We start from the raw sequence: 19,463 nt of genomic DNA on the forward strand, positions 1-19,463 counted from the left end.
AAAAAGTCCAATCAATTGAGTTAGAAAAACTGCAAGTTATATGCTGCCCTGATAAGTTCGGTACCTGCCGTTTTATTGGCCTAGGCTGCAGTTTCTGTGTGAACTGACCTTTGCAGATGCCTTATCGGCAGCCGGGAGAATCGCTCCATCCTCCCGCCCCGCTCGGGGGCTGAGTTGACTTAACATTCAGAATAACTAATAAAAGAGGAAAAAAAGAAGGGCCAGGGGTTAGACAAACTGACCGTCCCCTGTAACGTGATGAACCGTAGTAAACACCTTTTTGTTTGCCCCTGGCTGGTGTCCCGTGGGGAGGCCAGGGCCTGGCCTAACTTATTTTGGTGTAACTCCTCCGAGTGGTATTTATCAGTGTAACACGTCTGAATTGGAGTCAGAGCCTCTCTTTAAATTAATGAGGTAAAGAAAACAGGGATAGAGGGTGGATATGCACATGACAGTCAATATTGGTTAGTGCCATCGTGTTCAGAGCTTAGACATGTGGAGCAATATATACCCTACGTATTTCAAATATTCCTATACATGGCATATAAATATTTTATATATATAAAGTCTGTATGGATTTTATATATGTGTGTCTGCATGTTATATTTGTGTACCTATATATAAATACATATATATACACAATATATATAAATATATGTATGTACAGTTCTATACAGCTATGTTCTATATAGCTATAGACTAATGATTCTAATAGGGAAAGCAGAATGAGAATTGGTTAGAGATGACTCCTAGTTGCTAAATTGGCATTCTTAAGGACATAGTATATGTATATAAAAGATAAATTTATATATGTATGTGTTTATACTTTCATACAAACACATGTATAATACACAAACATATGATGATGATGATGATGGTGGTAGTAGTAGTAGTAGTAGTAGTATTCCTACAAGCAGAATTTTGCCCATTTGACTTGGATAAATGTTTTTAACTCTGATGTGCACCAGTCTGGGGTAAAAAAAAAGCAAAACAAACTTTGATTTTTCTGGAGTTGCAGGATTGCAGAAATGCAGGTTGGAAGATCTCCAGTCCCATTTTCCTGCTTGAAGCAGGACAGCCACCAGCACTAGGTGAGGTCAGCTGTGGATTTGCCTGGATGAGGCTTGGAAATGCCCAGAGATGGAAATTCCCCACCTCTCTGGGCATTCAATCCACTTCCTAATGAAAACCCTTTTCCTAGTGCCCGGCTTCTGGTTTGTGCTGCATCTTCTTGTGCCTTCTCCCACTGTTGAGAAGAGTTTGGCTCTGCTGTCTGCATGCATCTGCTCAGCTTCTCCCTGATGTCTCTGTAACGATCCCAAACAGCACCACTTTTCCTGGGCCCAGAGCTGGCCCTGGCTTTGGTCCACCTGGGTACTGGGAGTCACCTCTACAGACAGACAGATGGTCACCATCAGACAGACAGATGTTGCGCTAGGACGTATGACCACAAACCATTGGGTTCCCATGGTTTAAAGAGTTTCAGCTTATAGAATCATAGAATTATTTAGGCTAGAAAAGACCTTTGAGGTCATCGAGTCCAACCATAAACCTAACACTACCAAGGCCACTACTAAACCAGGTCCCTAAATGCCACATGATCAGCTGCTCTGTAGGAGCCCAAGTGGTCCAAGAGCATGTGAAGGCTGAATTATGCTTGACAATGAACTAGTGCCACATGTCAGCCATGGAAACCCAACAGACCACGCTCTTCAGTTGTTAGCACAGTCCCTTCCATGGTCCATGCATCTCCTGGTGCATCTTCTTGTGGAAAGCAATTTGGATGTGATCACTGTAGATTGGAGTCTGAAAGCACCTGAATGTGGCCAGACTCTGCTTGCTGGGCTAAGGGTCAGGGTTCACCAGTTACCCAGTAACTGGCCCTGGTTCACCAGTTACCCAGTAGCCATAAGGCCAGTTCCCATGGCTCAGCCGTGGAGCAGCAGCTTGGCATGTCTCCACAGCACACCTGCTTGTGGTCTCCTGTGGGTACATCAGACATGGCCACACATGTCAGAGGTGATCCATTGCCTGTGCCCAACTCAGAAAAAGCTGCCCAGGTGGGATCACGGCATTGAAAATCCCAAGCTTTCTGATCCTCTGTTTTTTTCCCCCACCATGGACTAGATGATCTTGGGGATGGACTAGATGGTCTTTAAAGGTCCCTTCCAACCCAAAGTATTCTGTGACCCCCTCCCTTGCAGTCATCAAAGAAGAGCCTTTGCTAGGGCACATCCATTTGGAGATGAGCCGTATTTCAAGGAGGAAAACGCTGTGGCTGTTTTTCCTTTGTCAAAAGAGAGAAAGACCATTTCCAGGTGCCTTCTGCCTGTGGATGGCCCCATCCTGGCCATTCCCTGGGCTTTCCATGCTAATCTAAGACTTGTTAAAAAATATTTGGACAGTCGATAAGCAGAGGAATCTCCTGTTTATCAGAACAGCCTCAGATATTTACAAGTGTAAAAAAATTGTAAGTAGGAGTAAGAAAGAGGAGGTAACCTTGGTGGGTGGGATGAGGCATGCATCCCAGCAAAAGAAAGCAGACCTTGGAGTTGAGTCACGCACAGCTTGACAGTCAGCAGAAGCTGCTGTAGGACACCAGGTTGCTATCAAAGGGGTGGCCAAAGGCTCTGACCGAAAGCACCCTACATCCTCAGAGGTGTTTGCATGCCCGTCTCCTGTATGGCAGACTGTGTGCCTTTTGGATGTGGGACATGGTACTTCTGTCTGTGGGTTGACAGTCTCTCCGCTTAGCTCTGGTACAACCTTTGGGCTTGATGGTTTGGGATCTGGTGGTTCTGGTGTGTTGGAGGGCTGTCATTCCTTTGCCAAGCAACCAGGTTGGCCAGTCCCCCATGACCTTCTCCTACCCCTTCCCAAAACAGGCAGTTTGTCTGAATCTGCTTTAGATGAATCCAGCCCATTTCCACCCTTGCTTATCTCTACATCTATGATGGCCTTTGAAAGTTGTCCTGTTGCCCCTCTCCAGTGGGGCAGGGAAAGGCCTTTGCTCCTTCTCACGGGGGCAGAACAGTGTTGCAAGGAGATGAAAAGCCTTGCACAAAGGAAGCCTATTGCAGAGCCAAGACTGAACTCAAATCCAGGCCCAGGATTTGACCAACCTTCCCGTCGTGTCCCTCTCGCACATGATCTCAGCTGGTCCCTTGGCTGCTTCTACCTCCACTGTCCTTCAAACCAGGGAAAACATATCCACGAAGGAAAGGAGTATTCTTGGCTGCTGGCAGTGGTGTGTGCCATAGACCTTGGCTTGCTGCAGGCAGAGGAGGGAGCTTTGCAGGGGAGGGACACAATGTTCCCTTTGCCTTGATGTGAAACATTTGGCCTGGGAAGGGTTGCATGGGAACACTCTCACTGTGGTGTTTCACGAAGCTACGAAAAAACAGATTTCTTTGCTTTTTTGAAAGCAGCACATGGCTCAGACGGATTGTAGGTGGAAAGTTTCCTAAGTAATAAGTAGGGTCTTCAGGTTTGCAGGGGGAAAGCTGTTCGAGGCAGCCAACTGAGGCAGCCAACTGAGTAACCAACCAACCATCTTCTCCACCATAGACATGTCAGATAAACCCCAAAACATTCTGGGACAGCATTGAGCCATTTCTGTGAAGCTTCACAATTATGCATTTTGTTTGAAGCTGTGATTCTGGTTAACTGTGGGGAATTTACCCCCTTCTCCATTTCCTGCAGATCAGGAATCACACAGGTGATGTTAATCCAGATCAGAGGAGAGTGGGGAGCCGCATTCCCACCAGCAACCAACCCAGTGATGGACACAACTCAAACAGGCACTGTCCTGCTCTCCTCATGTCTAGGTCTCATGAGTCTCTAAAACAGTGGGGCCCCAGATGAATTTTCCACACATTTTCTCAGAGGGGAAACAGGCAGAGAAGAGGGAGGGGGGTAAAAGCCAAGGAGCAGAACCTGTTTTTACAGAAACATCCTCGACTCCATTAGCTGAAGGGGAAGATAACACACACGAGCTTTCTGATCCCAGTCTGTGCATCAAGCTCATGATGTCCCCATTGAAAAAAAGAAAGGCTCACTGAGAGCTTTCTTTTGGCAACAGATCTCTCCTATGCATAGATTTCAGCTCTTTTATTTACAGTCACTCCCTGTCCCTTCTACTTTTGTCTCTCCTTGGTTCTTACTGCTGCTTTCCTTCCCAGTTCAGCCCCGCTCCGTCACAACACTGGAACAACCAGCATTTTTAACTGCTGTGATCTGACCAGAAACCTTTTGGTGGGTTTTTCCCTTGAAACTTCAGCTTCTGGAGTCATGAAATTCATAGGAGCATCTCAAACCATTCAAAAGATATAGAAGATGTGACTTTCAGCTCCACTAGCTGCAGTGAAATGGACCCCTATAGGCTTGAACTGTAGGAAGGATTTCCACACTGTCACTTCTTAAAGGAAACAATCTTGGGATTTGGGACAAACCATCCTGATCTGCTGGGAATGGCAAATCCAGTTTTTCCCTGATGTGTTGTCATGGCTGTCCTTGAAGCAGAAGGGGAGGGTGTCTTGGGTGGGATCGCAGGGTGTCCATGTGTCCAAGGGGCCAATGTCCTTTGCCTCAGCTGTGAGAGCCCCTGAGAGTCCATTTGAGATTCGTGTATACACACGATCGTGGCTCTCACCTCTTATCATAACAAATTGTTTTAGGAAACCGCTTCCCTGTGGGGAAAATTGCTCTCAGGGTCTGTTTAGAGCCTGTAAGTGCCTGGCTGTGTTTGAAGGACAGCTTCTCCTTTGCCGAGTTGCTTCACTGGGTTGAGAAGACACTTCTGCAGGGGGAAATGTTGATATTAAATATCCCTCCAGCTGTAAACAAAACTCCAGTGCTATATTAATGGAGGTCTCTTTCCATTCCTCTTCTCCCAGTGGGAGTGAAGGCAGGAGGAGGCTGGAGGGCAGAAGGAGGGAGACAACCTCCTCATTGCTTCTCATGCAGCAGGGTCTGACCCAAACCAGGGCAGGGACAAAGGTCTCCTTCTAGAGGCTGGTTTGGGAGCAGAAACTTAGGATCTTCTTGGCTCTGAACTGAAGGACTCAAAATCTCTCTATCAGAGGTGCTTTTATTATTATTCTTTTGGGTCCTGTTCCATCAGGTTTACATGTTCAAGATGATCTCTCCAAGCTTATCAGGTTCAGGGTTGTTAAAGAAAAGTCCAAGCAAACCTAGAAGGTCTGGATACTGTCAGGCTGGCAGAGCTGGTGTCTGCAGAGGTGGTGGTAAGACCCAGAGAAGGCCGTTCAAGCCGCTCTTCAGACTCAAGCCCTGTGTAACCTCCCTCTGATCCCCATCTGACTTGGTTGTGAGAGGGTCTCTGATTCTCCTGGCTCAGGCAAAAAGTACTCAGACTCTGGGTGGGCCATGTCCTTGGTCAGAGATGCTGTCATGTCCTGCCATGCTGGAAGAGGTGCTTGTTGGTGTGGAGCGGCTGGTGGTGCTTACATCTGCTTTCTGATTGAGCCCTGCATTGTCTGTACTAGTTGACCTCTGTAGACCTGGTGGTGGATGTGAGGGACCACTCCCAATGACTACGAGCCATGAAGGGCCATATCCAAGCAGGCTTTTTCCCTACCAGACCCCACCATGCCACTTAGGAGTTACTCCTGGCTCCCTGGGGACTGAATGTCCCATTGTGGAAAGAATTTCTGACATTAGTGTGCTCAGTGCCTCACCCAAGATTAGGAGACTGTTGTGCAACACACAAGTGACATTTCCTGTCCTGGGGACCTTGTGGTCCTCATAAACTATAGGTGTGAGGGGAAAAAGGCCTCATTTTACACATCAAGCTGATGATCAGGATAGGGACAGGACCCAATCCATCTTCTCCACTGGTCATTCAGTGAGATTTCACGACCTGCTTTCATGTGAGAAGCTCCTTCATGGACTAAAGGTAGGGCCTTAGGAAGAATTAAGTAGAAGGCCATTAGCATTAGTCAACATCAGGGACCTAACCCATAAAAAAGACTGAATGATCCCAATACTGATACTATCCAAGATAAGGGCTGGGCAAAGGCACTTAGGAGAGCTGTGTGTTCAACAAGGAAGGTGAGGCCATTCAGCACACGTGAGGCTACTCCAGCCATGGGCCGGTGTCCTTCTCAGTCCAACCAGCAAACGTTAACCTTCCCTCAACCCTGTCCCAGTGCTGGCCATACCTGGCTTTGGGAGAGAGAGTAAATCTTTCCAGCAGAAAGGCTATTACAGAGGTCACCGGATGGACCCATAAATCTCCATTATCAGGCAGCGGCTCCTGTGCCACGAAACGGAAATTATTGCCCTGAGTGTGACTGGGGGAGCCTTTCCTTCCCCCTGCATTGTTCAGGGCCCTCCAGGAGCCGCTCGGGCAATTTACTGCCTGAATAAACGTTTCCTTTCCCGGCTGCTAAGTACAAGGAGTAAGTGTCAGGGGATCTCATAATACCAGGATTTAGAGCTCCAGCCCCGAGACAGAAGCCAAGAAAACACTTCGATGCTTTTTCCCGGGGAACCTCCTTAATCCCCATTATTAATAACAATGGCAAATTAAACAATTAGTGCACTTGAAGCCCAGTGACCTCCATGCCCAATATAGCTTAGACTGAGAGGGATTGAGAAGGATCACAGTTCCTGTGGGCTCTAAGCCCTGAGAAAGTTTTGATTTCCTAGGTCTGGGACATCCACCCACATCAAACTGCACGGGCCGCAGCTCTTCAGGTGATACTTTCTCATTATTTTGTAGACTTTCAGGTTTTGAAGAGCAGCTGGGATGTCCTAGCTGTGTGGCTCAGGAAACTCCCCTTGGCCACTTCATCCCTGAGCTTAGTGATGCTGTGAAATTATAGCATCTCTTTTAGAAAGAAATACACTCCCTTGCCTTCCATTCCTTCATTGGTGCCAAAGCACTCTTTGTTCACTAAATGAGTTACATTAAGCGTACATCATCTTCTCTGAGCCAGTATCCAGTAGTGTCCAACACAGATCCTTTGCCATCATCAAGCATACATTGAAGCAAGAGAGGATATTTCTCCTCCAGGTGGGATCTCTCGATGTCAAGGAGTTCACTTTGCCGTGACGGGGCTCCAGGAATGGTTTTTAACGAGGCTGCACTCTGCAGATGTCATCTTCTGACTCAGCACTGGGTGGTGCATGGAAGGGACACACCTATCTGATATCGCCCCACGAGGGCTGTGATTAGGGAGAGCCACCCATCGCGTGGAGCCTCAATGTGCCCTGGGAACAAAGTCCCTAAGACTCTGCTTGCTCCTTCCCCGTCTCGAGCACCAGTGATTCCTGTTTATTAACGTTCACAAGGATCACCTTTGTATACAGTTGAGAGGGGGAAAAACCACACAAATGCTATTACTACGGAAGCAGAAGAGGACTTTTGGAAACTTAATCCAGTGAAAGGCCCTCAAAAAAGAAGCTGTATTCCAAATCCCATGGAAACTTAAAAAAAACCCCTCAAAACCCAAAGCACCAAGCAAGTGGTGAAAAACATAGCTCAGATAAATACGGGTGAAATAGGAGAGCAGGTCTCAAGACTGCTTTGTACTGGTGTTGTGGATGTCTGATTACAAACCAACAGTGAAAATAATGTGGATGGAGGAGAAAGGTGTCATACAAACTCTTAGGAAATAACACCCAATATTCAGTAGCAAATTAAATTACTATGAGAAAATCAGACAGTTTGCTTGGTTTCAACTCCACATCCTCTACTGGTTGTTTTTTTTTCCCTAAAAACATAGGTATACCCATAATTGACATTTCTTCTTATCATTCCCATTTTGAGGGACCTTCTTATTGAAGAGTAACTCCAACTCTTAACATTTCTGAGGGACTGTTAGGAATTTTCTCCATTTTCTTTGATTCAAAACTTTCAGATTTTGGTCTTTTGGTAGGAAAAAATCTCTAGGAAAGATGATGTTTTGTAATTAGTCACAGACACAACTCAGATCAAGAGTATTAACTTTGGACTACCTCTGCTAAATTCTCCCTGGATTACATCAACAAGTTTGTACTGAACTATTTTCAAAGAAGAAGGGATTTTCTCACAGGACAAAAATTACTGTGAAAATAATTTGGCTTTTTCTTTGGATAACGAAAAACTTCAACAACTTCTAAGATGAAAAAAACAGCGAAATGTTTTCTTTTCTTGAGATTTTTCAAGGAAATGAGTTCTTTCCTGACCAGCTGTTCCAATCCCTCCTCTTTTCAAAGGAAGTTTATTTGATGTCGATTTTGGCTGTGGCTCAATGGTGATTTTAAAGGAGAAAGTGAAGCATTATGGTTACGTTATCACGGAATCCACGTGTACAAAAATCACCTGGAGGGATTCCCATCTTTCCTAAACCACCAGAATTGCTCAAAAGCAAAGAGATTTTCCTAAGCTGCTGAAAAAATACTCTATTCCTTCTTTTCTGGCTCCAGATACTCTTGGGTACGCTTATTTTCTGTTTTCTAGTATTTCCGCATGGCCACATGGTGTAATCTCTTGCCATTTTTAGCCTGGTTCTCTATGGAGAATCAGTCTCATGTGAATCTTTTTTCTCTCTGTCTCTGTTTACTGGCGCAACTTTAGTAATTTTTTAATCCTTTGACTGCTTCATGGTTATGTAGTTCCCTACGGATTTTCCAAAAATAGTCTGGAGAAAAGAGAAAATAAGGCTGACGTTCGAACATAACCTTTATTAGATACCAGAGCATCCACGTGGGATAGAGAGATATCAGCAAGAAGCCAAATTTTGGTGGTTTGCTGTTTGGGAAATGATTGTCTTCCAGCAGAAAGCTGAGATACTCGTATAAACAAGCAGGTGCACAAGCACAAAATACAGCAAGATGCACAATAACATTTTAAGAGTTCATGTTGTGCTGGTCTGTAATGGCTGAAGATCCCCATGCAAAGCTCTTGCCATCTTCCGAACATCTGTGTGCTGCAGCTTGTTGGGAATTTTCCCAGCAGCCTGGTTTATTCCCAGACTATGCTAAGTAATGGAGACCTTCACTGTCATTTTCTTCTTCTCCTCCATTATTTTACCATTTAGTGTCCCCTTTCTGGTGCCCACAACAGAACATGTCCATGTGCAGGAAGGAATGGTTTTGTAACAGAAGAAATACATCCCCAAGCTGAACTCAATATCTGGTACTCTCCAGGTGTGATGACCATCACCAACACGCACTTTCAAGGGCCATGTCATTTGGATGCAGCTGTATTTACATCTCAGCAAGGCTTACATTTTATTAGGTGATGTTCTTGGCTTCTTGGGTGCATTGCATCCAAGGGTGAGCTGGCCTGCGCCTTTCCCCATGACGATGCAGTCAAGGTGTGCTGTGTTGACCTCTGCACTGCCTTGCAGACGATATGGGCCTGCTGCAGCCAGAGGGATTGAACTGGCCCAACCCAGGGCTGTTGTCCTCACCCTCACATCACAGCTGCAGCCAGGCCCTGGTGAAGGGTGAACCTGTCACATGGTGGGTCACCTTGAGTGGCATCAAGCACGATGGAGATTTGCATCAAAAGCCAAGTCTCTGACAGCTCTGAATGCCCAATGATGTCTGTTAGCTGACGGCCTGAGCTGAGGCTGTTCATGTGGATTCTTGCCATTCAGGAGATGCTTCCTGTGCAAGAGGATGAGGTGAATGTCTCACCCCCTTGGCTCTCTGCAGCCATTCCCCTCTGTAGAGGGGTTGGCATGGGCAGCGTGAGAGACAGCAGGGCATACAAGCATGGCTTTCCCTGCCTACACTTGCTTGATCCCCGTTGAGAGATGCTCAGGATGCTTTCTGATCTCGAGGCAGCTCTGCTTTGTGGGTCCAGGCTTGCGTGAGTCCGTGGTCTTGGTTGTAAACACGACTGTTTGCCTGCCCCGATCTGTTTGCCCTGGCTACGTCCAGTCTTGAAAACTGGATAACGTCAGCGCAGAAGGAGAGGTTTCTATTTCTGTCACCTTGTATCCGTGTCTCAGCACATCCCTGCTGCCACAGAAGTCCTGCAGCCAACACTGTATGCCAGGGAAAGGGGTTCCTCCTCCCAATAACCCCAGGGGCTTCCTTAAGAAAGAAGGAGCTGTTTCTTGCACCCTATAAAATCCGAATGTTTGTGTTTTCTTGAAATGTCACTTCTGGTCTCAAATATTAAGAGCCAGACCAGAAATTAAATGTACAGCTGCCTAATTCACCAGTTAATTAACCTCTTTTCCTTTCTCTCCTATCATGGCAGCAGAATTTTTTGATGATTATTCAGAGGGGCGAGAATGTGTCAACTGTGGGGCCATGTCCACCCCGCTCTGGAGGAGAGACGGCACGGGGCACTACCTCTGCAACGCCTGCGGGCTCTACCACAAGATGAACGGCATCAACCGACCCTTGTTCAAACCTCAGAGGAGGCTGGTAAGTCAAGATCACGCAACGCATGTGGGGCAAGGCTGTGTGCAAGGATGAGGCAAAAAGATCTTGGCTAGGTGGAGGTGCCAGGGGTGTTTCAACTCCTTGGGTCTCTGTAAAGTCCAGCCTAGGTGGTTTTGATCCAGATTTCCAAAATAAGCCAGACTGACTTCTGCTTGGTAGGCTTCAAGATGATGTACTGTCCAGACCAGCTATGCAGATATCCACGCCAGGGGGTGGAAGAGGTTGGAGGACACAGGGGCAATACCATCGTGTTGATGTAGCAAAAGCTAGTCTTTGCTTTAGTACCCCTGTATGCATGTTAGAACCAATGGAAACCCTTTCCAGCTCCACATCTTCTCTTATCTTCAAGGTCCTTATTCCTCAGTTACTTCATGGTGACTGGCCACCTTTTCTGGATACCCTGCTCCTTTGGGCAAGCTGAAGCAGAGCAGAAGAGGGCAGATCAAGCCTTGTGGGGTCAGGATGGGGTATGCTTGGGAACATCTCGGTGTTGACATCTTGCCTACCCCTGCCTGTTTTGGTGAGGGCATTTGGGAAGGTCTCTGCAGTCTGTGCCCCAAGGACATGGGTCCATCATGACCCCAGGCAGAAAGGAGCCAGCAAGCCACCCCGGAGGGCCACGTTTCCCCACTCCCATGAGGCTCCATCCCCAGCCTGCCCTGCCCTTCGCATCCCTCAGACCTGTTTGTGTTCAAACCCAGCCGTCCCCTGCAAGTGCCAAAAATGACACTGTCAGTGCTGCCACCAGCCACAGCCGCCCAGCGCCCTCTTGTGAAAACCCCTTCCTAGACACTGCACTGGCCGAGCCAGGCAGTGTCTGCACCCTGGCACCCAGAACCTTGTCCTCTTTCATTTACTGCTCTACAGATTACCCTTGGGAACCTCTGTGTAGTCAGGAATGTTTCAATGGGTACCAGGCTTGGTCCTTTGGAGCAAGCAGCAACGCGCAGCCTTGGAGTAAGGCTTGGAAAGCCCCATGAGAAATATAAATGCGTGAGCCATGCAGATCTGTACATGCCTTGCTGCCACTTGGCTGGGCAGATGGCAATCTGGAAATCGTACAAAAATGGCCAAATTCTTGCTTTTTCTTCTGGAAGAAGAATTTCCTTGAAGAAAAGGAGGATATATCTAGGGATGCAATGTAGGGGTGTGGTTAAAGTAATGCCAGTTGGTCTACCTAAATAAATACGTTCAGTACAAGTGACTGGGTTTTATCTGTCACTGCGTGACCCCTCTTTAGGGAGACTGAAGTATGTCAGGGATCTTTGCCTTTGTTGTAAGCTCTCTTTTAAGTTCTTGGTCCACTTACAAAGGCTGATAATTGAATCTAATGCATGTTGATGTTACAATTAAAGCAAGTGTTTGGCTTCTCTGCATGAAAGAGGTTTCTAGCTTTTGAAATCTTAAGAAGTACTTGAATTTCAATTTTAATAGTCCTGCTGCCATAGATTAACTGATCCTGCTCTATAATGAGGGAGAAAACATGGAGAGAAAGCTATGGCAAAGATCACAGAGGAAATCCCTGGTGACTGGCAGGTCCTCATCTCCCAGGCTGGCACCCCATTACCCAGCTGCCAGCTATGCTGTTTGGGTCTGCAGAGCTGGGTAGATGTCCGAGACCACCAGATTTCCTCTCTAGGCTCCTTATCAGGCACAGCAAGAACAGGCATTTTCACACAGCTCTAGCACTTCAGTCCCCAGTTTATCAGCGAGCAAAGAGTGAATTTGACCTCAGCCCATCCAGATTTTATCCTCAGTCCTAAGACCTGAGCTTTGAATGATGCTGGAAAGAAACAGGCAGGCTTGAAGGATGTGGCTTTTTCTACCCTCACCTCCCATTCTGCTTCCAAGCTCAAAACTGGTATTTTATATGGTTTCAAACCCATTGTCTTCCTCCTGTGGCCTTTTGAGCCTGGCTAAACCAGTTCACCCAGAAGGGGAACTTCAAAAGGCCTGTTCCCTGCACTGCTTCATTAGTGGTGATTCCTATTAATTATCCCTCTTTGTCTTTAGGAAGACGATGCTGCTGGAAGCACTCTTTTTCTTATCTCCCCCTCAAGCCACACGAGAAACATCAAGCAAAGCCAGCAAGGAGTATGTAACATTCATGGCACTGATAATGTCTTCTTGGGATATGCCATGATGCTTGGAAGGTGAAGGGCTTGGGAGCCTGAAAGGGCAGGATGGTCTGAGACCCAGACACATTAGTGCAGGTGTGTGCATGTGCAGTGGGTCTCTAAGCTAAGCTGCTCCTAGACCTGCTGGAGGTCTGAGGCCCTGTTCAGGAGATGTCTCTGGCATCATCTGAGATGTCCCAGGACAGCTGAGATGTCTGCACAGCACTGGCAGGCAGGAGGCAGTGGAGCAGAAGCTGAAAGACAAGAGGGGAAGAAAGAGGCAGCTGTGTTATCCACTGCAGCAAGGCGAGAAGAGGCAGAGAAATAAGAGGCAAGAGGAGAGGAAAACCTGTGGCGTGCTGAAGCAAGCTTGTTGGGATCTGAGACACTACGGGTGACAGCAGTTGAGGTCTGACATATTTTCTTCCTCTGCATTTTCTCACAGTCGGCTTCCCGCCGTGTCGGCCTCTCTTGTGCCAATTGCCAAACGACGACAACCACCCTCTGGCGCAGAAACGCCGAGGGAGAGCCGGTCTGTAACGCCTGCGGACTCTACATGAAGCTCCATGGGGTAACAGCTTCACTGATCTCTGCTCTCTGTGGGGAGGGTATCGACAGCACCAAACTGAGGGCTGGGTCTGCTACACAACTTGGTGCTCTCCTGGAGCTGTTTTTCCTCCAGTCTTTAGTCCCCTTCAACTTTACAACATGCTTACACTGGCAAGGGGTGATGCATGCAGGGCATTTCTCACATACCAATTTGCTACCCGTTACATCCAAGACTTAAAACTCAATAAAACTAGACCCAGATTCTTCCCACCTAAATTGAGGCTTTCACTTTAGTGAAAAAAATGAATCTGAAGCACAGTGAAGGGCTTGGCCCTTCCACATGAGGTGTCAGATCCCAGCTAAAACTTGTTTCTAGACTTGTCATGGGAGCAATAGATTACTTTTCCTACACAGATGTCCAAATAATCTTTTCCTGTCACTGGGGGCTTCCTGTATCTATGTCATCTCTGATATATCTGGAAGAGTCCTGTTGGAGTCTAAGGCACAGCAGGACTTTAAGACGCAAATCTCCAGTCCTTCTCTTCCCACTCTGTACCTGATGTGAAAACCCTTTCCCCATTTGGATGCACATCTCGTAGCTTTGACATCTCTCTTCATACATCAGTGCTGATCACTGACTCAGAGCTGGCATCATGTTCTCCTAGATGACCTTATGGCCATAGAGAAAATAATGTGCTCTTATATTTGGCTCTGTAGGTTCCAAGGCCTTTAGCGATGAGAAAAGAGGGCATTCAGACAAGAAAGCGCAAGCCTAAGAACCTTAACAAAACAAAGACGTCAGCAGGTAAGTGTTGAACAGGGAGTTTATCGAAAGTGTATACCTGTGTGCACTTGTGTTTCTGACCATCATGCCCTGTGTCTCTGACCATCTTGCCCTGTGTCTCAGACATCCAACCACAAAATGGGCTGATTCCTCAAAAGTGGGGGATGTCTGAATGCTTTTTCAGCAGTAACAAAGCCCTTCCCACTACTTATTATTTTATTTTTACCTATACTAACTGGGGGTGGATGGGTACAGCTCTGTACTGAAAGAGCCTGGTTCACTGTCTGCTTTCTCACAGGTCCATCCAGCAGCGAGAGTCTGACCCCCACCACCAGCTCCACCAGCAGCAGCAGCAGCAGCGCCACCACCACTGAGGAAATGCGCCCCATAAAAACAGAACCTGGGCTCTCATCTCATTACGGGCACCCCAGCCCAATTTCTCAGGTACAGAGGGGAGATGCTGGCAGTGGGACAAAGATGGGAACTAGAATGGTAGACCTGGTGGGAAGAGCATCCTCAAAATCTCTGTGGAAAAAGGCTGCCTATTTTCAACCCAGGGGTCTGGGATTTATGAGATCTAACCTCTGGGATGGGGCAAAAACCCACATTCTTGTCACCATATCTACAGTAAATACAGCTTTTTAATGATGTGTGGCAATTCTGAATGGAGAAGTAGCAGCTTTGTAGAAAACATGAAATCCACTCTAGCTGAGTAGCTATATAGGTCCCATAGCAAGAAAATGCCCATTCTCTTTTTAATGATATGATTTGGTTTGTCTTGAGAAGGGAGAACTTGGCAATATTACCCTACTTTCTCTGCACTGGCTGGCTGTGTGTTGAGTAATATGAGAAATGAGGAGAATGAGCTCCCACAGCCCAAATCTAACTGAGTCGAGTCCCTGCAAAATAAAGCAAGCCAGCATGATGGCAGAGACCTGCAGGGTAAAGTGGGGTGCTCTGTGCTATACCCACCAATAGGTGTCTTGGAACCAGCACTGCATCCACACAGGGTGTGGATCCTGCTGAGCAAGACCCAGATCTGGAAGCTGATCTGTGTGAATGGCCACAGGGTCAATAGCTATGCCTTGGTTAAGGATCCCCATCACACAGCATGACTAAGAGGCAGAGGTATATGATAGATCCTCTCCTTTTGGGCTCATACAGGGAATTCCAGTTTTCTCCCTGGGGAAAAAATATGTGGTTGAGTGTTGTGCTGGACTGATCCTGCATCTGCAGCACTTTGTGGTGCTGTTACCTGCTCTGCAACTCACAGGAGGCTATTTGTAAGCTAGAAGAGCTCAAGGCCAATGAAGTCTCAAGCCTTGGGAGGTAAAATGGTCATTTCTGATATTTAGAAAGGAACAAGATGCCCCATATGCAGTAATACGAAAGGACAGGGTCTGAAACAAGAAGGAAAGAGCCTCTCCGCAGTACCCTGCGTGAGCTGCAATCAGGAGCTCTACAGCAAATCCACAGCCATGTTATTACCATAGCACCAGATCCCATAAAGGGATTCATATGGTCCTCTATGGTCTGAAGCTTTGTTCACAGGATTTCCCTTTTTCCACAGGCATTCTCAGTCTCTGCCATGTCTGGACATGGGTCATCTATCCACCCTGCGATTTCAGCTCTGAAGCTTTCTCCGCAGACATACCAGTCAGCTATCAGCCAGTCTCCACAAGCCAGCTCCAAACAGGACTCCTGGAACAGCATGGTGTTAGCTGAGAACCATGGGGACATCATAACTGCCTAAGCTGGTCTTCCACCCATGGACTTTGGGTTGATCCACTCGAGAGACGAAGCAGATGCCATAGAATCATCACGACAATGTCGTTCCCCACCTCCTCAGCTCTCCTGCCTTCTCTCCCCTTGTGAGATGTTCCAGCAAAGAGGTAAAGAGGACTTATCTGAGGTGTTGGAGAGCTCTTATGAAATGAACAGAGAAGACTCAAATGTTTAAATAACTAAAGGACTTGAAGCCTTTTTCCCCCACTTTAAATGAGCCTCTCTATTTGATCATCACCACCTACTATGAAATGGCCAGAAACACAAAGATGGACACAGTTCTTGAGTCTTGTTTATTTAAAAACATCTGGCATTTAAATGACTCAGACAACGGTGGAGCAGAGACACGTTTCTTCTTATATCACCATTTGTTCTTCTCCTGAGCAGAAGACAATGACACCGTCCTCTCATTATCCAAATTCAGTGATCTCCCACCAAACGGAGCCAGTTCCAGAACAGTTTGTTGAACAGACTTCACTAGACATGCTGTGGTGGCTTTAGTGGATTTGATATGATCTAGAGTAGAGAAAAAGGAGAGACCCTCCCACACACACATCCTCAGCTCCCTCATCTAGAGCGTTGTCTTTATTTTCCTAGGTGGTCTGAAAACCTAATGAATGTTCCTATTTAATAGTAACTCCTTTTCTATTTATCATTAGAAAAATCATGGGACTGTGTTTCTAAAAGGTTGCTGGCTGAGCCTGGAGAAGGTCTGTCCAAAGTCAAAGGGGTATTTTGGAAGGAAGAACCTTCTGGAAGCAGGTAGAGGAGACCCACATTGGTTATCGAATCCTGGAGGAGATCGCTGGGCTCTTCCCTTATGGATAGCTACAAGCCAGGCTTAGAAATTATTCAAGAGCACAGCAAGATACTCTTCTAATGCTGCTGTGCTGTCACTTTCAAGACACCTAATTTAATTATTTTGCGTACTTTTCTGTTGGTTTTGATGTCATTGACGAAATCTGATTGTAATTTCTTTTTGGCTGTACTGTGAGTGCCCACTTTTCCCCTAACAGCTGGCTCATGACCATTTCACACGCCTAAACTTTTAGGATTTCACCTTTCACGACAAGCAGAGGCTTCAGCCTCTAATGGAGGTAGGCAGGGGCCGTTTTCTTCACCAAGCACGTGCACAGACTTGCTTGCCTGCAGGAGAAGCATAACTCCATTCACGCACGAGTATTAAACAAGACTTGTGGGTGTTTTTCTGGCCCATAACGCTCTCAGCAACCAGGAAATCCCAGAAAATTGAGTTGGAAGAGATACTGAGAGCTCCCTGACTCACTCCCTTGTTCAAAAGAGATCAAAGCTACCTAACCTAGCCCTGACTGTTCTTCCTCTAGCATGTGCTTAAGAAACTCCAGCATCGCAGATGCCACAGCTCCTTCACCAGATGCTTGCCATGACATTTTCATAACCATTTTCAAGGGGGGGAAGATTTGCCTGTCCAGGCAGAGAATATCTGGGAGACCTCATCCTACAGGATTCTTCACTCTCATTTCTGTCCACTCCCAAACTCTTCTTGCCTTCTCAGCTCCTCTCTTTCCTTCCTGCATCCAGGACTCAGTTACAGAACGACCAAGTGAAAATCTAGAAGAGGAATTATGCATCCCGCAAAATGTGCCATACTCAGTCTCCCAATGTTTAACGTTCCCACAAAGAGTGTTTCCACCTAAACACCAAGATGCGTGGCTTGGCAAAGAAAAAGCCACACACGTGTCTGCAGCAAATGAATTGTCTTTGTTTCAACTCACCGTGATGGAAGAACTTCTTTAAGGAGAAGGATTCAACTGGACTGGTCATGATGAAGACTGGGACTGGAGTCACAGTAGAGACCTGGACCCTTCCACATTCCCTGTGCCCTGTGTAACTCAGATTTCTACGGTTTTGGAGGGGTGACAGAGCCTCTGCACTCCCCAAAACCAAACACCATGGCAGTGATGCCATGGTAATGGCTGGATGATGCTTGCACCAGTTTGCAGTCTGTCTGGCTGAGCTAATGCAGGGTCTAGCCTCATTAACAAGGAAAAGACATTCATGAAACATTAATAAAAAGAAATGAAATGCTGTGATTCTGCTCAGCCCTGGTAAGCTGCAGAGAAGAGGCCAGAAATAGTACCTAAAAACATGAATTTGGGGTGAAAACAGGCGTTTCTCCATGGGAATGCAGGTCTTTAGCCAGCCTCCTCCTTGAACTTATTCCCTTGTAAATGGCAATTGAGCTCTCGTGGGATCTGTCTGTGACAGAGAAGCGTGCACCACAAAGATGCCCTTTGGCTGATGCACACATTTGGGAAACCCTGGGCAACCTGAGAGGGAGGGGAGCATGTGGCCTCCCGGAGATGTGCTGAAGTCCATACCAAACACACACACAGCATCTCTCTTTCCATATGGATGCTCCCAGAGGCTCTGTCCACCTTGGTTACTATTGCGCTCCTCCTACTGCTCTCAAAGCCAAACTCCTTGGCTGAGTTTTTTTTCCCTACTCTTAAAACACACTCCAAGGTGCCATAAAGGAGTCTTCTGAAAATACAAGGGAGGAAAACACTTGTAGGTTATAATCCTGGTAGTTCCCTGCTTTATGCTCCCTCTGGTTATCTAAACAGAGATTTGTTAACTGGTTCTCTGCCTTTTCCTAAAGCCTTAAAAATAATTCTTGAAACACAACAAGAAGGATTTACAAGGGCCATGATAACAGAATAAGATGCCTGCATTAAGAAGGTGAGGCTTTGGAGGATGTGAGGACAACTTGGCTCTCTTTAGTGGTAGAAATTGGCTCTTTTGTCCTCCTTTTTGCACTACAAGCAGTAGAAGTCCAGACACACCAGGTTCTGTTGTTCTTTTCAATCACCCAAAACTGTTGTAGAGCTATTGACCACCCTACAGTAGAAATGTTTTTCCAAATAGATGTTAGACTCTAATGAGAGGCAAAATCATTAGATACAATTATTAGGTAAGATAATTATTGCTGTTATTATTGCTGTAATTAATTTCATTGCAGCGTGGCTGGAGAACCTAGTGAGGACCATACCAAACCAGGTCCTATACAAATGCAGGACCAAGAACCATTCCTGACCTGAGGAGTAAGAGCGAAGGGCCCAGTCCTGTAAAACACCCAAGCACGTATATAAATGGATTTGTGGGATTTATTCTCTCAGAGGTCATCACTAATCACACATGCAAATTTTGATGTCGAAGGGTTTGCAGCACAAGCTTTGGTTGTGCCAAGCCAGACCTTTGCGATGGCTCAGTGGTCACCAGAGTAAAATGAGCAGATGAGAACCAGGACGGGGAGCCAGAGAGGTAGAAAGGTCATTTTACCATTTTTAAAAGCCTTTTCTCTTTGTGGAAGTCAGATATCTCAAATCGCTTCAGTTCTTTTGTAAATTGATCAGAAGAAATCCGTATTTCACTTGCAATTTTGTGGGCTGCCTGGAGAGGGTGCAATCAGGAGGAGCTCAGGAACATTGTAAGGGAGCTTTAAAACTGATCAAAACCTCTTAATAGCACATTGAAGCTGTGACTATGTCAGAAGTGGTGTTTTGTTTTGCTTTTGTTCTCCCCATGTAAAATGTTTGAAGCTTCCCAGGTTCTCTGAGAAGGTCCCATGGAAACAGACACTTATTTGTAAGGGGGAGAGGGAAATCAACCAACTGAACAAGCTGTAATTATTTAAAGATGTAAAAAAATATATATTATGAAGTAGTATGGCTACCAATCCACGTAACTTCTACACCTTTAGAACTAATGGAAATAAAACAATGATAATAAAACCAGAAGACTGCTGCTTGATTCTGACTACCCTTGTGGGCTTCTTG

At 46.4% G+C, this 19,463-nt stretch overlaps 1 protein-coding gene across 1 annotated transcript; it reads left to right on the top strand.

Moving 5' to 3' along the window:
- Positions 1-10,215: 10,215 nt before the first annotated feature.
- On the top strand, positions 10,216-15,903 carry GATA4 (GATA binding protein 4). Its single transcript, XM_010184994.1, has 5 exons — positions 10,216-10,392; positions 12,973-13,098; positions 13,794-13,881; positions 14,159-14,304; positions 15,431-15,903. Exons 1-5 carry the CDS (start codon positions 10,216-10,218, stop codon positions 15,611-15,613), a joined length of 720 nt encoding a protein of 239 aa, XP_010183296.1. The 3' UTR covers positions 15,614-15,903.
- Positions 15,904-19,463: the final 3,560 nt, after the last annotated feature.

The sequence above is a fragment of the Mesitornis unicolor genome, unplaced genomic scaffold (assembly GCF_000695765.1).
Source record: "Mesitornis unicolor isolate BGI_N332 unplaced genomic scaffold, ASM69576v1 scaffold2665, whole genome shotgun sequence".
In the NCBI taxonomy this organism is placed as follows: Eukaryota; Metazoa; Chordata; class Aves; order Mesitornithiformes; family Mesitornithidae; genus Mesitornis; species Mesitornis unicolor.

Excerpts from the sequence above, each read along its gene's own strand:
- GATA4 (XM_010184994.1), top strand. The coding sequence starts at position 10,216 with ATGGCAGCAGAATTTTTTGATGATTATTCAGAGGGGCGAGAATGTGTC. Across the intron at positions 10,393-12,972 it reads TCAAACCTCAGAGGAGGCTG|TCGGCTTCCCGCCGTGTCGG; the intron begins GTAAGTCAAGAT and ends ATTTTCTCACAG. Across the intron at positions 14,305-15,430 it reads ACCCCAGCCCAATTTCTCAG|GCATTCTCAGTCTCTGCCAT; the intron begins GTACAGAGGGGA and ends CTTTTTCCACAG.